The sequence below is a fragment of the Sus scrofa genome, chromosome 1 (genome assembly GCF_000003025.6).
Source record: "Sus scrofa isolate TJ Tabasco breed Duroc chromosome 1, Sscrofa11.1, whole genome shotgun sequence".
Taxonomy (NCBI): domain Eukaryota; kingdom Metazoa; phylum Chordata; class Mammalia; order Artiodactyla; family Suidae; genus Sus; species Sus scrofa.
This window is the reverse complement of record NC_010443.5, coordinates 177,031,748-177,051,925: the sequence shown is the minus strand read 5'-3', so window position 1 is coordinate 177,051,925 and position 20,178 is coordinate 177,031,748. Positions and strand designations below refer to the sequence as shown.

The following is a 20,178-nucleotide window of genomic DNA, read 5'->3' as shown; positions in this document are numbered from 1 at the left end:
TTAATGAACCATTCAAAGAAAAGAGACTACTCTTCAATATCATCTCAATGTAAAGAGGAAACTCTATTGAGAGTATTTGTGACCCTATATTTTTAGTTTTGAGGAAACAGTAAGGAAATAATTGTAAAGGAAAAAGGTAAAATGAAACTTTAGCGAGAGAAAAACATCATTTTGTGATAGTTTCATCATAAAATTTTAAAAGAATGAACAAAGAATTAAAATATGGTCATATGTGTCAGTGAACCTGTGCATTTTTTTCTAATTTTCTTTTTTGTGATGAATTTAGTATGTGAAACAGAAGAAGAAAGCAGAAATAAAAGATGTAGAAAGAAACAGAAAAAGCATTTTATCTTTTCATATACCAAAATATTGGGAGTATGAATTCCTTAGTAGATATTTTTTATCATAGGTAATTAATGGAGGTTTTCTAAACAATAATATTTACTACAGACACCAACAGAATACAAAAATACTATTAGAATATTGTTGATAGACCATATAATTATAGAAAGAGATTTTTGCTATAACTCTCTTGCATGAATTTAGAAATTCAGAAATCTAAGGTCAAATTTTGGTTTTCTCAAATTGGAGATATTATTTAGCTTCTCTGATTTTTTTTCCTCCCTCCCTAAAATGGGGATAACACAGAGATTCATATTATTTGACATAGGCTGTAAATGCTATTAAATGAAACCCTTTTTAAAAAAGTATCCAGCACATAATAAATACCATACATAGTAGTCATCATTGGGTTGTTAACCTTGATAATAGAAAGAATAAAATTGGTATCATCAGTAATCATAGAGAGACGATAAAAGAACCTTAGATTTTTTTTCCGGGATAATGGAGTAAAGCTTCAACAATCAATGAGTAATCTTGAAATAAGTTTATCATTTTATTAATTACTTTATCAGTGGAAAAATTAAGTATTAAACATTTCCAGAAAAATCTATAAAATGAATACATATTTTGGTGTGTCTCTATCTAAACTATGATTGGCAGAAATAGTTAACAAAAATGTAAAATATTATTCTGTAAAATTGATAAGGATATGTAAGGAAAAATAAAGAAACTTTACAATTTTGTAGAAATGTAACAGATTCTTCATCTGAGTGCTCTGTCATTTCCTATGGTAATTGAACTTATATATGCCCTATCCTCAGTAACGTAGCTTCATAAATGTGAAAATACAGGTGATGAGTACACTGTGAATCTGGGGATAGAAGCAGTGGTCATTATGAAGCTTCAACTTTGGTATTCTTGAGACTTTTCAGAGCAACAAGGTGACCCAGATTTTCCAAAATTCTATTACCATAGTAACAGGAAGTGTGCATGTTGCTGGGATCTCACTACACCTGTGTGTTTTGTTGTCCTAGCAATGAATTTTTCAGGTTTATTATATCCAAGGTTATTCTTAGACTAGGAGTTCCTATATAAAATATCCCTCATAAACTATTAACTTGCCCAGAAGACATTATAACCCAGATACAGTAGATAGCTAAGAACAGAAGATAAAAAAATTGTTAATCAAATGAAAGGCGATACTGTTATATTTGTTAAGAAGGATGTAAATTATTGAAACGCTATCTTAGAACTTAACCAAATACTTTGGAGCATATCAAATGGTCTGTTTTAACAAACAGTTAGAATAATTCATTGATCAGATTTTCCCAGTTTTGCAGTTATTCTTCAAAGGCTATTAGACTCTAATTATAACTGAACAATTTAAAAATTATTCATAAGAATACGGAAGTTCAAATCATGTGAATTTCCTTTAGCATGTTGAGTGAGAATATGTTAAAATAAAGCAATAGAATTGTTATACTCCTTAGAATGATTAATATTTAATTTTAAACTACTTCTGAATTGCACATTTGTAGACTTGGGCTTAGTACTTGTTAAGATTCTACTGTTCTAGTGAAACTGCTGAGAATTGTGTATTTTAGATAATAATTCATTTATTGGACATGAACTTCAGGCTTCTTTTATGGTTTTTGAGCTTGCCACTTAGAACTTATGGTCTAGAATATCTTCATATCATTCACATTATACGCTACTTGATCTCACTATGAAGATACAATAAATTTCCAGAAGTGCTTGTAGCTAATTCCATAATTTATTTACCCTCAATTCTAGAATAGATTATATCAAAGGATCATCTTTAGAGTTACCAACCATCCCAGTTTGTCCTGGACTCAGTGCATGCCTCCCATCCTATGATGTCAGGCAAATCAGTACAACTGGTCACTTAATGATCTAATCCATCCTACCTTCATATAGGATACTAGCCTTAATGTCCATTTTAAATGCTGGCACATATGTATCCTTAAGCAACTCTCCATAAAGAAGCATCTGTGAGAAAAACTTGGATGTAGATCCTGGCTCTCCTCAGTGGTTTGACGAGTTCCTTCAGCTCTTTGAACCTGCTTTTTTGCTAAGTCATGCTGATAATGTGCTCTTGATGGGTTACTAATTGATGGAAAGAGAATTTTTACTCTCATGTTTCATTTTTATTTATCAAGGTAATATAACAGCAACAAAAACTTAGATGAAATGAGATATCTAGAAGTAGATATAGCCTGTATGTACACAGCTATGCTTAAGCCCCAAGATCCATGCAAGCAAGTTTCAGACATTCAGAACTTGAGAAGATTAATACAACATTGAGCCCTTGTCCTTTTATACACAAGGCTTATGTTATTATTCAATCAGATATTTAGTAAACAATCTCTGGACCTGATGCACCTATTTGAGGAGATCTTTACAAATCTTGGGTTGTCAGTATTTCTTTTACAAACTGTCACTGTCAGGGAGGCTTTCAGTTGATTCAAGAGAAGATGTATGTATTCCTGTGCACTGTTCTCCCTCTGGCTGTAAGACATTTAAGGGTACACATTTTCCCATGGAACTTCATTGCAGATACTGTGAAGATTAAATGAGACTATATTTAAATTGCCTGGCAAATGGTAGGCTCTTAGTTTTACAGTAGAGTGGTTGTTAGATTTAAAAAAATTACCTTTATGAAGAAACCAATGAGGATTTCCAAAATTTCATTTGTCCCTTGGTGTTCTTTTGTATTTATTGAAAGTACAATGATACGACCTATTAGTCTGTACTTTTCACCAGGAATATTAAATCAGTTTTTTTCGATGGTTGGAAAAATAAGTGAATGTAAAATATTGTATATCATTAAATGCAAATTACCATATTACTAATACGTATATTCATAGTGAGTTGGTATATTACATTAGCTCTGCTGGACTTTTTAAAGCTTTTTTTGTGGTATACTTAGTTCCATAGTGAAGAAATAGAAACAGTTTATGTTCTTACTCTTTCTTAAAATCAAGTGTACTAATCAGTACGAAGTAAATGTAAATTAAAAAATATATATTAGGAAAACATGAATTGATTATAATCAAAGAACGCATATAGAATATATTTTCTAGTTTAAAGAACAGGCAAAATGCAAACAGCTTTTTTTAGGGGGGAATGAACCACAAATATCTTCTTTTTCCTCTAATGTTCTGATATGATGAAATACACATATTGTTAAATCTTCATACTAAAACATTTGTGTTTTCACAGAGTTCTCTGACTTTCGCCACCCTACTCATAGTACTTCACACCTTGTACTTTGGCTAAGATTAACCTTATGGTCATTATTAGAATCATAAAGTCATTTGAGCCACAACTAGCCATAATTTCAAAGATCCACATTTGTTCATGAGGGCTTTAAAATAAACTTAAAAGTTAAGAAAGTTCATTTTAGTAGTACATATAGCAGGAGTCAGGTATGTTGTGTGGAGTTACAGGGACTGAAAGGAGAGAGGAGGCAGGTTGATTGGAACATAATGGACAGGTAGAGTATTAGAAACACATTAACATCACCCTTTTGACTGAGTTCAGGCATAGCATATGCTTTTGGTTTGCTGCTATGGCATATTTCCAAAGCATGACAAAGATTTTGGCTTTTCCCTTTGTTTTCATTTTCTACAACATTTTTGTAAGAGCCACATTTTTTTTTTCCTTATAACAACATGCTTTCCTTGACTGACTTGCTACTGTTTTCTTGCTATAGAAAATAGGTATGTCCAATTGTTTAGTAGTATGTTTTAGCTTGCGTTTTAAAGAGCATTTCTTTCTGTCAGCTTCTTTTAATCACTCTGATTTTGTTGCTATATTGTACTACCTGAGCATTTTATTGACTCCATCCTTCCGTCACAACTATCCAGTGAATGTGCAGTAAAGCCAGCAGTATTGATTTCTGATAGACACATTGTGTGATAGAAATTTATTAAAGGTATCTTATCCTCTTCTACTGTTAATGGTACCTATTTCTCTGCTTTGACAAAAATGGAAATTAGAAACCAGGTATAAAAATTGTTTGCTTGAATAGATGTGACAGTTGTATGAAGCTGCCCTTTAAGTTTCACTTTGATTTTGCATTGCAACATTGTGTATGACCAAGCAAGAAGCAGAATTTTTAGTCAGCCAAATAAAGCACTGCTAGGTAGTGTTTGTCTCTTTAGTAACATCTGACAACACAAATTTGCTTTGTTTTACTGAAATGAGTTTATAGCTCCAAAATGGTAAAATGTAGGCAATTTCATATAGCTTGACTTAACAGGTAACAATAGATAAGAAATTTCTCAAAATTATTAATGCATAGTAAGTACAAATCACAATATACATTTTCAAAGTGAAGAGCGATTAAGACACAGGAAAAAACAGAACTACAGAAAAAACAGGTGGTGTAGAATGAGTTCTTATAAATTTCTCTGGACTTGAGTCCACTAAGATGGTTGCCTAGAAGGAACAAAAAAGGGAAAAGGAGGCTAAACCTCTATACATACTATGTCTTTCTAATTCTCTTGGTTTTGATCATGAATACTTAATTACTAAAGTCCTGCCTCACTGCATTTTGTCTTTCAACTTTAAATTTAGTTCAGTCTAATAAAAACTGTCGTGTTTATATCTTTTCGTTTTCAAATCATAAGTAAAAAGCAATCATATGTGATCTCTGTATAGAGTTCTGACACTGTAGATTACACAAAGATATGATGCTACCCTTCAAAGACCTGAAAATTCAGTGAATATGCAGTGGTCTGAACACTAAAAATTTTTTGTGTGTTTAATCAAAATATTAAATATTAATACAATTTGTTTAGAAAAGCATTATATGGATACAGATCCACAGTCAAAGAATATGTGATATGAATTTAATTCTCAAGTCAATGGAGAGTTAAATAGGGAAATCAATACATGTCAATATTAAGAATTTAAGGAAAAACAAAAAAAATGATTGACTTTACAAACAAATGGTATTTGTTTCCTCTGAGAAGATATTTCATCAGTCTTTATTAATCATGTAGAATGGGAAATATGGATTTCACAAAATCTATATTGAAAATATCAGAAATGGACTGGGAAAACTATATTTTTAGTAGCTCTAAGAAATAAAATATTGGCAGGACATTTTGTACATGCATTTTTCAAGTGTAGAGAGGAATTGAATTTGGAGTGACTCAGTCAATGTTTTATCTTTCATATTAAAATAGTATTTAAAAGGTTTTATTGGTTTCTAATCTTTCCTTAAGCAACATTCCATTTTGTGCAGCTTTTTGTTCCTCCACATGTTACACTACAGTATTATCTTACTCAAAAAAGAAACACCTCCCTTATCATATAGCAGTATTGTCCTAGAATATGGCAATATTACATTTACATGTACTGTCAATGTCTGAAATCCCAAGATAAGAAATATAGCTAGTTTAATAGTTAGGCTTGAATTGATTCATGTTGGAATTAGATCTGTAATAACATCCTTAAACGGCAGTTAGTATTTACAGTATGTCAACATGATACTGTACCAACACCTACTCCAAGGTCTATAGTTTAAAATTGTCATTTTCTCCAGTGTAATATAAACCACAATTTTATGGTTTTATAATTTAGTCCAATAAATTGGCTTCTAAACACACACAGAACTTGGAATCAAATCCCTCTGCTTTGGCACATTCATTTTTAACAAATTATGCTCTGATTCTACCTCTCTTTTCCTTTTTTTTCATTTAATTAACCATGGGAAAGGAATATCAATGTAAGCATAAAAGTAAATAACATTTAATATATCTGTACTTGAAAGGAGAACATCTCCAAAAAACATATGTAGCCCTTTATAAAACAAAATCTACACATTTTTAAGGTTTCCCAGGGTGGCCCTTGATTTATTGAGGTACCCCAAACCTCCTAAAATTAGATTCCTCATTCTAACATTTTCTTTTTTTTCAGCCCTCACCATGGCATATGGAAGTTCCCAGCCTAGGCATCAAATCAGAGCTGTAACTGAGGCCTATACCTCAGCCATGGCAACATGGGATCCAGGCTGCATCTATGACCTACTCTGAAGCTTGAAGCAACACCAGATCCTTAATCCACTGAGCGAGGGCTCCTCACAGGCAAAACATTGGGTTCTTAACTAGCTAAACCACAACAGGAACTCCCTCATTCCAACATTTTCAAATGCACGCTTGTCAGTGGGAGATTAGAGCAGAAATCCCAGCTAGGAAATTGGTTAACATACACTTGATAAGGGCTGAGGTCCTCACTGACACTGTATTTGTCTGAGTTATGACCCAATTCTGAAAATCAAGATATGATATTCTTATTGCAGCTTATAAAACTACTTCTAGAATCCAAAATAAATAACCACTAGAATGGTTAAATGTGTTAAGTATAAATGTGTGTACGATTTGTGGTTAATTTGATTTTTGGTCTAGTACCGTACTTAGCAAAATATGACTACTTTTGTCCTTTGCAAGGTAGCATTTTATAGCAAACTTTAAAAGCACCAGCAAGCACCCCCACCTCAGACTCTCTCACCCTTTCTTCATTCCATGATTAATACCTAAATGTATGGATATATTACTTCTTTTTGCTTTTTAAAATGGTACCTGCCTAATGTGATATTTTGAGGATGCTAACGGAAGTAGATGAAGGCTGCTTAAGAGTTTATCCTTGTGGCAAAGCTTACTATTTCATGTAATAAGACCTTTTGCTTACTCTTTTCTTAGTGGCATATTGTCAGCTACCACTGTTCTCCATTTTGCTGTTTCTGGAAGCCTTCCTTGTTTAAATTTCTCCTTGTTATCTTATGAAGTCTTAGAACTTAAATAACTGAGCCCATTATATATAGTTATGGATAAGGTAGGAGTGAAAACACTGAGCAGTGGCCTAAAAGCCTCTTCTACACAGTCACTTCAGAGTTTAGGCTTTTTAATTATGCCTAAGAGGGTTCATATGTCCTTTTTGCTTTCTATTCCAAATGGTAGAGATTTCAGGAAGCCTAACTAGCAAACTATGTTTATTTTTGCCTTCTCTGGGCTTTCATTATAATAGATGGTATTAATGTTATCCTTTCTTTCTATTAGACAAGCAGCATTAATTCTTCCTCTGGCATAAATATCATCAGGAATTTAATTAGAGCTTGAAAATTATCAACTTATTTCACTCTGGAGTTTATCTACAGTGCTTTATATCCATCTCCAGTCAGACAGCCTAGATTAGAATCTCAGCTCCACCATTCACTGTATATATGACCTTGGGAAAGTTAGCTAAAATGTTTCTTAGATTGGTAACAAGTAAAATAGGCAGTAATAGCAGCTATGCCATACAGTTACATGAGAAATATATGTAAAGCTTTTTGAAGAGTGCCTGGAACATTTTAAGAACTATAATTGTCTCCATCTAATTGCAGATACCTCGAGGGCAGGATTTTTGTCTCTTTTGTTCTTTTATCTCCAAAGCTTAGAACAGAATCTGACACAGTTGGCACAATAAATATGTTGAATTAACAATTTTTCTTTACTTAAAACATAGGTACATTTCTTTGTTTGCAATCAGTTTATTTTGTTGCTATCAATGACCTGGCTAATTAAGACTCCTGATGTGATTTCTAATGTTTGCTATGTCTTGGAACCAATTTAGTATTTGAGTAACATGAGTATAGTGATGTCATAAAATTAGGAGACTATATATAGCAAGATGTTTTCCTAATCAAGGTGGAAATTTGGCCTGAGCAGTCCTTTGGAAATTATCGAATGGAATTCCCTTGGAGGAGGAAATAGAGGCCCAGTAGGGTTAAATCTATTTTATATTATTCCTTAAAATTAGCTCTGACCATCTTAGCCAAATTACTATAAAGTTATAGAATCATAAAAGAATTCAAAATATAACACTATAATACAGTGTCACCAGGATGGGTAATAAGAAAAAAAACATATTCTTTATCAAGCCAGTAAGAGAGTAACCAATAAGAATATCTTTTTGCGTAATCCATGTTATAACACTAGTTGTAGAAATACTGGCTATCTCCATTTCAGCAGCTTTAGTGGCCAGAGCAGAATTAGTGTTTTGTTTTCTTTGCTACTCTAGTGAGGCCTCAAAAAGTATAGCTGGAAGATCAATACCAGACGATCTTAGAGGTGATGTCTTTTCTGTTCTGCTGCTACTATATCACTCTTACAAAAGAACCTGAATTACCCACATACCGGTCCTCTTATGACAAAGGCCATGTGCCTTTAGTTTTGCTTTCAAGGACATAATTTAGCTTAATCCCATGGTTTATTAATAGTAATGTTTGTATTACAACTGAGCAAAGAATTAAGTACAAAGAAATGTAAATAGCATACTATAATTATTTTATGTGAGTGATGCACTAAATTTTGCTTGAAAAATTCTTTGCTATCACGTTGTTACTATTATAAAGCGTAGTTAAAGTTTGGATGGGTTGAACAATGAAAGGGTTGGCAGATCTTCATAACTAGTAGTTTTCAATGGATGGTTCATGCAAATCCTAAATTTTCACGTTCTTTAAATTCAACATTCTTTTATTCAATAAGACTTTATTGAGCACATAATGGTCAAATCCTTTTCTGAGTGCTCTTGGTACAAATATGAAGAACATCACCCTTTCACTCTGATGGCCTAGTCCTAAGTATCACACGGTGAAAGGGGAAGATAAATGTTCTAACTGTGGCCAGAGTGTATGTGTTTTGGGGTGGGGAATGTGGAAGAGCTATTATAAGCAGCTAAGCATTTATAAAGAAGGAAGGAATTCACTTGCCTTAAACAAAAACTAGGAATTGGGTAAAGGATTGATGTTGACATTTGACCATGTTAAAGTGGTTTACCAGGTGGATAAGCACTAGAAGAAAATTTCAGGTAGCAAGAGTTGCAGGTTCATGCCACGTTGATTTTGTGAGGAGGGCATCTTTGCAAACTGGCACTATTCCTAAATTCTGGTATCTTCTGTGAAGAACAGGAAAATGCCACAATTTTTTTTTTTTTAAATCTTTTTGCCTTTTCTAGGGCCACTCTTGCAGCATATGGAGGTTCCCAGGCTAGGGGTCTAATCAGAGCTGTAGCCATCGGCCTATGCCACAACCACAGCAATTCGAGTTCTGAGCCACGTCTGCGACCTACACCACAGCTTACAGCAATGCCAGATCCTTAACCCACTAAGCAAGGCCAGGGATCGAACCCACAACCTCATGGTTCCTAGTTGGATTCGTTAACCACTGAGCCACGATGGGAACTCCTTGTTATATTTTTAAAAGTCTTATTTCATTGAAGAATTATCTTTTGGCAAATTTCTTTACTCGTTGGGCTGTGATGGCATGAAAATCCCGATCAGGGATCACAAATGTGCATGACCTCAGAGAATGGTTAGGTAGTGTAAATATGTAAAATCCCCTAAGACAAAGGCAGTCATGGGGAGGAGGCTGGTTCTGGTCCTATAAGGATATAAGATTATGAGTGCAGAAATTCTTTGGCTGTTTTGTTCACTATTATGTCCCGAGTGCCTGTCACAGATCTTGATACATAATAGGTGCTCAATAAGTTCTTCTTAGCTAAATGTATTGAAATATGTTGACCAGGGAGAACAAACAATACATAAAAGGTGTCCATTCCTAATAATAACAACAACAAACAATAAACAATATTGTGCCAACCAAACAAAACCAATCTAGGGACTGATGGCATTATGGAGTAGGTCTTTTCTAGGAGATTTTTATATAATTTTCTATGAAGGAACACATTTACTCTACCTTCTCAATCATTCCAGAACTGTCTGTCCTTTGAATATTAAAAAAATGAAAAATGCTTGTTTGCTTCAATATTTGTAGCAAAGGCTCTCCCTTGCATCAGAGACTATTTATGAATACTATTTCAATATTGCCATATCCTGGAGCATTGTTTTAAATAGAATTTCCTAATATTATATCATTCCTAGGCTTCATGAGAATCAGTCAATTTGTCAATAATGATAACATTTGAATAATAACTTCAACTACATGGTGGATTATTTTGAGTTTTCAAATCAACTTATAATATATCCTCTCATTTTTATTATATGAAATGTTCACTGCTACCTGTATTTCAATGAAATGTATGTTTAAAATGAGTTTCAATGAAATTCAAGAAAATACAGTGATTCTTATATCTCAGTGAAATGACTACTTTTTTTTTCTTTTTTATGGCTGCAACTGTGGTATATGGAAGTTCCCAGGCTAGGGGTTGAATCATAATTGCAGCTGCTAGCCTACACCACAGCCACAGAAATGCCTGGATCCAAGCTGCATCTGTGACCTATGCTGCAGCTTGCAGCAATGCCATATTTTTAACTTACTGAGTGAGGCCAGGGACTATGTCTGGTTCTTAACCTGCTGAGCCACAATGGGAACTCCAACTACTTTCTTCAAGAGAAACTTTTTTCCATTCCTCAAGTCTGTGAACATAGCATATCTCTCCATATAGAAGCTGGACTTTGTTTGTCTATCATGTGTATATATTTTAGTTTTTAAAAAAATGTAGGGCCATGAAACAGAAGCAGAATATTAAATCGTATATATTTTACCTCCTCTTCCTTTCATTCATGCTGTGCTCTTATTCATTTTATTTTGTGCTTATATCTTGACAAAGGTGCCCCTACTCACCACCCATTTCTTCCTTGTTCTTTCTTTATCCTTTTCATATTATCTCCATGTAGCCAACAATTGACCATTGAATTTACATGGAAAGGGTGTCCTAGCAAATGCGGTGAGTTCCTTGCTTTCTCCTGTTCTGGAAGTTATTGTCTTTTCCTTTGACAGATTCTTTATTTAGTTTTTCCTTCTGTTTGAGGACTTTCCCTGGACTCGTGTTCAGCCAATGCACAAGGTTGGGAAGTTAAGGCCCATAGAATAATCCTCAACTAATTAGGGACCAGAGTTGGTAGATAAACACCCCTGCCAGGCTCATCACTTTTCAGAGGGAGGGTTCTGAGATGCATTCTTTGTAGTTTCTCAGAAGGTTCCAGCAGCAGGGAGCCAGGTTTCCCATGGTGACACCCACTCATTAGTGCTTTTTGCTGGGTTTTCTCCCTCTCTTGTATCATCTCCTCTCCTTCAGTGTGCTTCCTAGGATCTCCATCCAAATGAACTACTTGTATCCGGAGCTGCTTTGGGGAGGATTCACACTAAGACAAGTGACATCCTAGCTGAGGATGCTTCATTGGAGCTCATTCTGTTGTTATTATTGTTGATGTTCCTTCTTCCCTGTGATTTTCCCTGGGACCCAATAGTCAAAGTTACTTTCAGTCAAAGAATTACATGCCTTAGATTATCTCTAAACTTTATACCATAGTTACCTGCTTAACATCAATTTAATAAGAGCCAGTGGCGGGAGCGGGGGGAACTAAGCTCTTTTTTAAAAACTAAAAGGCCCAAATCCATGGAGGACCAAAGTCTATAAGAATATAAAGATAATTGCCACTGCATTGTTTTCAATTTTTTAAACCATGTTTATCTTTAGCAAGCTATTATGTTAGGTAATAGCCAAAACAAAAACCGAAGTCATTGACCTCAGTTAAAATAGTATTTTCTTCCTACAGAATGTATTCTTAATTAACCCCAAACTAAATCTTTGTATTAAACAACCAGAGGATCTTATGAGGACGTGACTCTCTCAAATTAGTGGGCGTGAATCTCAGTCTACAAATTCAGGCTTGAAGGAAATATATTTTTATTATTTTACAATTCAGCTTTTTTTTTAGCACTCTTTTTAATTGCATATAGTTGATTTACAGTGTTGTATTAGTTTTAGGTGTACACTATAGTTATTCAGTTACATATATATTTTTCATATTATTTTCCATTATAGATTATACAAGATATTGAATATAATTCCCCTTGCATTATTTTTTAAGATTGTACATATAGGTGATATATTTGTCTTTCAACCATCTATTCTGCCATAATTTCAGAAATTGTATCTCAGTCAACATGGAGTTCTCATTTACACCAGATTTTCTTTAAATTCTAGCGGGGGGCTATGTTGTACCAAGGTGCAGGGCATGAGATCTGGATCTTTTAACAAGTGTATGTGGCCTAAGACACCTCTCATCCCCTGTTGTCTTGCCACATTCAGTTCTGGCTAGTGTCTCTGCTCCTTCCATCCCACCATCTGTGGCTGGTGGCTATTCCCCTGAGGCATACAGACTTTCCCATGAGGCCCACATCGTCCTGTCTCTCTAACCAGTCACTTAGTGACTTGAAACCAGGACAGGACATACAGATCCCCTTTGCCCTTGAATATCTATATGTTTGTGATTTGGTGTGGGGGTCAAGAGGCCAGTCTCTTTTCTGTCTGAGACCCACTGATGTATCTGCTGCTCAGCCCAAGAAAATGTTTCTTTCTGTTTGCCAGGGTGGCGCTAAAGGGAACATGGGAAGAATTCTCTTGCTCAAGGTATTTCCTGAAGTAAACTTTCCATGTTGTAGTTATTGATGGGTTTAGGATTTTGGAAAATAAAACCATAGACTCTTTGGCCTCTCCTTTCTTTCTTTTCCCTTCCCTTCTTTTTCTCTCTCTTTTTAAAATTATTCCCCTTCATCACATCTCTCTCAGGACCAATAATTTTTCTGTCTGTCTATCTATCCATCTATCTGCCTGCCTATATATCTAATTCATCTACTTATCTATCGTACTTCCACTACAGAGCACATCAGGCATACTAGAATGTTGACATATTGATCTCAAAAGGGAGAGTCAAGTCTCTGTGACCATTGCTATGATGACCTATGCATTCCATCATTGAGGGCAAGATTCTCATTCTGAAAGTCTGACAGACACTTATTTATGAGTACTGTATACAAAGAGAGTGGTTATAGCTGGTGGTATGTGTCTATGTGTGTGTCATGTTAAATCAGACGTGGGATAATTTTTAGGTAATTTGAGCCATGTTTTGGCAATAACTATAAAACATGTTTAAAATAATCTATGATTTTTAAAATATACTGTAAATACTTAACTTGAAAGATTTCCTTTGTTTACTTTATGTATTTCACCCTTATTCTACATTTTACTTTGATGAAAATCCCAAATAAAATTCAGTATTTCTCTTGCCCCTCTTCAACCTCTGTGTTTGTTTCCTTACTACTTAAAAAAAAATGAGCAGTCCTTTATAAAAAGTAGTCTTTCTCTCACAAATTGCTGTGAAGAAAGACTGGATGTCTAGATAATGCAATACGTGTTTGAACAATGCTTTTGTCTCATGGTTATAAGGAAACTGATGAGCTCTATTCTTTATTCTTAGGTAGTGATGGGGTAATTTGACCAAAACATGCAATAGACATTAATGGACACTCAGCCACATACATGATTTAGTGCAATGAGATTCATCTTTTTTAATTTCCTAATTACCTATATAAGTGCAGAAGAGGAACCATATAATGCATGCACTCAAGGTGGTTGCACAGTTTTAAGGGTCTTGTGAAAAAAAAAATAGCATTCCTTTGCAATTCACTTTTGCCTATAAACTTTTAAAGGCCCTAAGAAAAGATTTAATCTTGAGAAAAAATACTTTCAACTTATAAATTAAAAAGAGAAAACAAAATCAAAATGGTTTATTATGTATCCTCAAATATATGGGTATATTTAAAATGATTTTATGTGATGTGGTATAAGACCTCCAAAAGTCAAAATGGTTTTAAAATATCTCTGTCATATACATCAGAGTAAAATAGAAAAATTGTATTTTATAGTGATTACAGTTTTATACTAGTCATTCATTTATTCATTCACCCACTTAGTAATTTGCCTTTACAATATTTATTAAGCATCCATTGTATACCAAGCATAGGACCAGGCTATGAAGATTGTAATGAAAATAATGACAAGAGAAAACAATTTTTCAGCACATTTTTTTTGCAGTTGATACTACCGTAAGCATCTGACATATGTTAAATAACCGTATCAGTGTAGGATAGTTAGCAGTTATTCTCCTCCATTTCAACAGTGGGAAACTGAGGCACTCAGGAGTCAAAGAACTAACTGAAACTCAGATGGTTATTAAGTAATATCAGAATCAAGAACCCAGGTATTATTCTGCAGAATTTGTGCTCTTACCATTCAACCATCAGGCCATACTTCAGAGATGCAGTCATCAGGCTTCTGTCTGAAGAGCCACAACGGTAACCTGGCTAATATATGACGTGGTATGAAGGGAAAATAAGGAAACAGTGGAAGCTTACAACAAGAGAGTAACTAGCCCAGGATAAAATCTCTTCTTAAAAGTATTTGAAGTGATAGACAAAAATATTTTTTATGTTTTTCCTACTTTAATTTTTATTCCCCGTGACATGATTTATACTTAAACTTGATGAATCCTAATGTCCCTTTGATTCTTAAGCAAAACCTTATAGTTTAAAAGAGCTGATATTTATAAAATCTAAAATGAAACACTAGAAAAAACTGACAATTTCACTTCTATCATTTTTGGATTTAAAACTAGAAAGATTCAGTACCAAAACATATATGAACATTTTTAAATTCTTGAAATCATTAGCCATTGTTGTCTGTATGTGATATTTTTAATATCAGGGACTCTCAGAGAAAATAATGCCATATTTAACAAAAACTAAGTTGGACAGGGCTTGGTTTTCAATTCAAATTTGGAAAAGAGAATTTTGAATGAGATCATGAATATATTTCTGCAATGCACTATAGGTAAAACAATGATCTTCTTGTTTTATATGTATTAGTTTATGAGAATGAAATTCTCTTGAGCCTTTTTCTTTAAATATTGTCTATTTAATAGGAAAACAACTCATCCTTATACAAGTCAATTTGAGGGGCAAATATTTCTTGACTTCACCATTGTGTGTTTCCCTAATTCAAGCATATCCTATTAATGGCTCTTAGGCCATGGAACTTTTAATTTTACTAAAACACGATGTAAAACCAGTGAGTTTTATTAATATAACTGTTGGACTCTCTAGAATGTATTTTAACTAAATGCCTTTGTAAGATTATTTTATTTACCTCAAACTGGGCAATTAGGATTTATTCTACTTTTTCATGATGCTATGTCAATAATTAAGTATAATATCTATTTTCAAAATATTTAATTAGTAATATTTTAAAAATCAGTTTAACAATATTAAATAACTCTTTGAGATGCTTTCTTTTCTGCCAAATTGCAGGGCCTTTTGCCTCTCATTTTCATTTTGGGCATTGTCCAACAGGTTTTTAATCATAAATCTTTATAATTTAAAGTCAAAACCTTAGAAGGGCAATTAAGATAGTTTAAAAACTTCTGTATTACTTAAAATGATGTTATAAGGGCTACCATGCAACAATGATGTTTTAAAAAGGTAATCCAGGCATTCCATGCCTATTCCACAGAACTGTAATAATCATATAGAATTGTTTTCTCTCTCTCCTCTGGCTTTTTTGAAAAAATTTATTTTTTACTGAGGGCAACATTGATTTATAGCATTATATAAGTTTCATGTGTACAACATTTTACTTCTGCTTCTGTATACCCTTTGGCATGCTCATCCACCAAAAATGTAGTTTCCATCAGTCACCAGAAAGCCAATCCCCTTTCCTTATTGTACCCTCCCTTTTCCTCCCTCTGGTAACTACTACTCAGTTCTCTGTATCTACATGTTTGCTTTTGTTTGGTTTGGTATGTACATTTATTCTAGTTTTTTTTTAATATATATTCTACATATAAGTGAGATCATCTGGTATTTTACTTTCTCCATTTGCCTTATTTTACTTAGCATAATGCCCTCAAGGTCCATTCATGTCCTAAAAGGCAAGATTGCATCTGTTTATGGTTGAATAGTATTCCATTGTGTGTGCGTGTGTGTGTGTATTTTTTCAACCAAGATAGAGAATATTGAAACACATAAGGAGTTTACCTTTTATCCTGATAAAAGTACTCTCTAACTCTAAGCTGAAATTAATATCTAAAAATGTGACAGTGCAATTGAACACTTTATTTATTTTTTGTTTGTTTTTTACGGCCGTACCCACAGTATATGGAAGTTCCCAGGCCAGGCATTGAATCCAAGCTGTAGCTGTGACCTATGCCGGAGCTATGGTAGCACCCTATCCTTAGCCTACCACTATGAGTTGGAGATCGAACTTGTACCTCTACAGCAACTGGAGCCTCTGCAGTTGGATTCTTAACCCACTGTGCCACAGCAGGATCTCCTGGTGACTATGTTTGAGCAGTGGTTTGTTTATTTCCCTAAGTTTTAAAGCAGTGATTATGAGAACTCATTGCCTAAACCTTCTGAAAAGAGAGGTTAGAAATGAAATATGGTGGCTTCTTTAAATTAGATGGTCTCATTATTCCTTTCAAGATCAAAACCCAGGCCACTGCTTAGTAAAAAGCTCAGATGACCTTTTATCTTACTCGGTTGTGTTCAGGTTGCAAAACATCTGTCATTTCACCTCATAATGATCCCCAAATTAAACAATTCACTATCTTCACCATGAAAATACAAAAACTAAACTGTTGCAGTATCCATACCTGGAAGAACCAAAACAAATGGTGCTTGTCAGCAATAAAAAGAAAGGGATCTTTGTTTTAAAACTTTAACCCTTCTTGTCATTCTAATTTTGGAGCAGTAATCTAGGAACACATACGTTGTAATTCCCTTCTCTATGTGTAAGGTTCTTGATACAGTTCCATGGGTATATAACATGTAATTAAAAGGAGTAATCTTTCTATCTAGTATAAGTTTGATTAATACAATATGACTTTGGGAAAAGAGAACAATATTTCATTTTGATAGTTTCAATAAATATGAAGCATACTGTTGAATTCTAGTTGCAGTAGATCTAAATAGGTGCATGTTCTTTTGTTTGTCTTTTAGCATCTCCGTCAATTAAACTCTTGGTGGATGACCCTATAGTTGTAAACCCTGGAGAGGCCATAACATTAGTATGTGTTACGACAGGAGGAGAGCCTGTACCCTCCCTCACCTGGGTCAGGTCCTTTGGGACTCTGCCTGAAAAGACTGTTTTGAATGGAGGAACTTTGACCATACCTGCCATCACCTCTGAAGATGCTGGTACTTACAGCTGCATTGCCAATAATAATGTGGGAAACCCTGCAAAAAAGTCCACCAACATCATCGTGAGAGGTGAGTTCACCTAGAGAAGGTTGCAGCATAAATTTCTGGGTTATGACAAAACAAATAATATTTTATATAAAATATTTCCTCAAATATTATATATCATAACATACTAGAAAACTATTTATAAATAGTAAATGATATCTAATTATGAATGGAACCTAAGATTCCTAAACCTTAATAACAATGCTCTGTATTTGCATTGAATAGTTCTCATAACATATTCTTAGTGATACCATGGAATAGTTTTATAATACGTTATTAGTAAAAAAAAAAATCTGAATGTGGCATAGAGCATTAGGCATTGTTATACAGATTGTGTATTTAGGAATTTAACAGATATATCAATTTAATGTTTGATAAACATTTATTGAGTTTCTATTACAAGCAGCACTTTAAATTGTGGGATTACAGAGAGATCTATAAAACCTTACCTTGTACTCGAGGATCCTATTGTCAGATAGTAAAAATAAAATGTATCAATTTATAGCCTTATGATACAGTGTTTGGCAAGTGTAAGCAAAAGCTATAGACATAAAAATTACAATAGTTTTTGGCTGAGGTTATCAGGGAATAACATTTGCATCAGGTCTCTTGTGCTGTGAAGAGTTTTAACAGACTGAGATCGGCAAATGTCATAGAAAAGTCAGAGATAGTAAAAGGTAAAGTTTATGTGAGGAATTGATGTAAACAGTGTGTCACTAGGATAACAGCAGTGAGGTCCTAGCTGGTGTACTGGTGCTGCATATGGAGGAGATGCTATCTCCCCTTTTCAGAGGATGTAAAGTCACTGTGCAAGGAGAGCATATGCTTCTTCACATCTCACTTCACCTGGCTTGATCCTGGGCTGGAGAAGGAGGATGCACACCAATGCCTCTAAAATTAAAATAGACATCCATATGCCCAAGAGAACTGCCCAGCAGACAAGTGAAAATTTCTCCTGTCGGAGGATTATAATAGAATTAAAACATAATTGAGTATGTTGAGATAAACATAACTTTGTGAACATCGATTGTGATAGTTTTAGTGAGCATAGTTATCTGTTACTATCCAAACTATCAGAAATGCACTACTTGGCCAAATAGACACTCTGTTCAAAGTATTGCAAGATATTATAGTGTAAATTAAGACACGGTTGATAGTGTGTTATCTGCTATAAAATAAGCAATTTAATATTTAGTAATTGCACTAAACTATTATTTTATGTATCACTACAAAATAAAACATCATGCCAACTGAACTAACACAATGCTGTATCATGAGATTGAATGTTATTGAAAGAAATCTTTCAGAGTTGTTTATACTTAGGTTTTCTTTTAAACCATGTATCACCCATTAGCATATAGAAAAAGGAAAAGAAAAGAAAAATCAATTGATTAAATTATTCCTAAAATTTCACACTCAGAACCAACCTAACTTCTAAATCAATTTGCATCCCAGTCTTAGAAGACCGTGACTTTTTTAAATCGAGTTTGATTATAGGATCATCTGTGACTATATTGAATCCCTGTACAACTGGCAAAATGTTCAGCATCAAATGTTGGTGTTGCTCAGAAACCCTCCATAAAGAACTAAGTTAGTTCCCAGCAAATATATGTTCCCAGCATGACTTGCTCCTCCTCATCCCATCTGGCAGTTTTCATCTGTGTTCTTACAAAAGACAGTTTTCATCTTTGACATGAATGACCTCAAATAAATAAAGCCTTAAAATGTATTTCTCCTCTTTATAACATTTTTATGTCTTTAAGTTATCTGAAGTATACATTTGCATTGTCATATTACCGGTGGAACCTCTCAGCAGTGGAATTCACAAAATTCATAAAGTTGAGTTTGTATGTAATCTTACTGCATATAGAAATAGCCTTGGTTAACAGGTCTTAGATTAAACTGCAGGAAGAAAAACTGCTACAGTAATATGAGGCATTTTATTTCTTCCACAAAGGCCAAGAAATTCAGTTAAAGAAAAATGGTTTTCCTATTATTATATCAAAGAAATTATTTTCAAGTCTTCTGAATTCGTAGACCTCTGCAATGTCTTAAATTAACTATATCATGGGACAGCAAAAGTAGAACTCTAGGTTAATTTTCCCCCTATTCCTTTCTGCAATTATATCAAGATCCACAGACCAGGTTTTCTGAGCAAGTACGAGGATATTCTGTGCATAGAATTTCTATTACCATTTGAGAATATCCCCTGGACAAAATAAGGTTGTAGAGCACAGACAGGAATAAAACTCCAGAAACATTTCTGAATGTCATTTGATTTTTATAAAAAATAGAAAACACTGTAAATGTAGATAACCCTCCTAGTAGATAATAAGCTCCAAAACTGAGGAGGAATCTCAATGTTTTAAAGTTTTGTTAGATAGACATTCATTAGTATAACAGCAATGCCTTGCAATGATCAACCCACATTTCTCCATGACATTGAAAATTATTTTCATTTCCTAGATATATGTTGGGTGGCCTGAGCTCAGTGGTTTCCAAACTTCTGTTAAGCAGTATGTCATTCTCACCTCAAATTCTCTAGTGTGAGTCACTGCAATTAGAAATGCCCACATTTCTCTTCTGTTGAAAATTGAATGGGCCACTGTGTTGAGCAAGCATGGTTCATAACATGATCAAGACATTACTGTATTTTAGTGTCCTGTGGCCTTTTAAAATTTTATTCAGTGGCTTAATTTTCTCCTGTTTCAGAAGAAAA

General features: G+C 34.0%; 1 protein-coding gene across 7 annotated transcripts in view; it reads left to right on the top strand.

Annotated features, from left to right (window-relative positions):
* The window catches only part of MDGA2 (MAM domain containing glycosylphosphatidylinositol anchor 2), an 824,968-nt gene that overhangs the window by 543,087 nt on the left and 261,703 nt on the right, over positions 1 to 20,178 (top strand). For all 7 annotated transcript variants that reach the window (XM_021074087.1, XM_021074085.1, XM_021074091.1 and 4 more), the window contains one exon: positions 17,214 to 17,483. In XM_021074087.1, the coding sequence (XP_020929746.1) occupies positions 17,214 to 17,483 (270 nt within the window). The remainder of the gene's footprint in view (positions 1 to 17,213; positions 17,484 to 20,178) is intronic.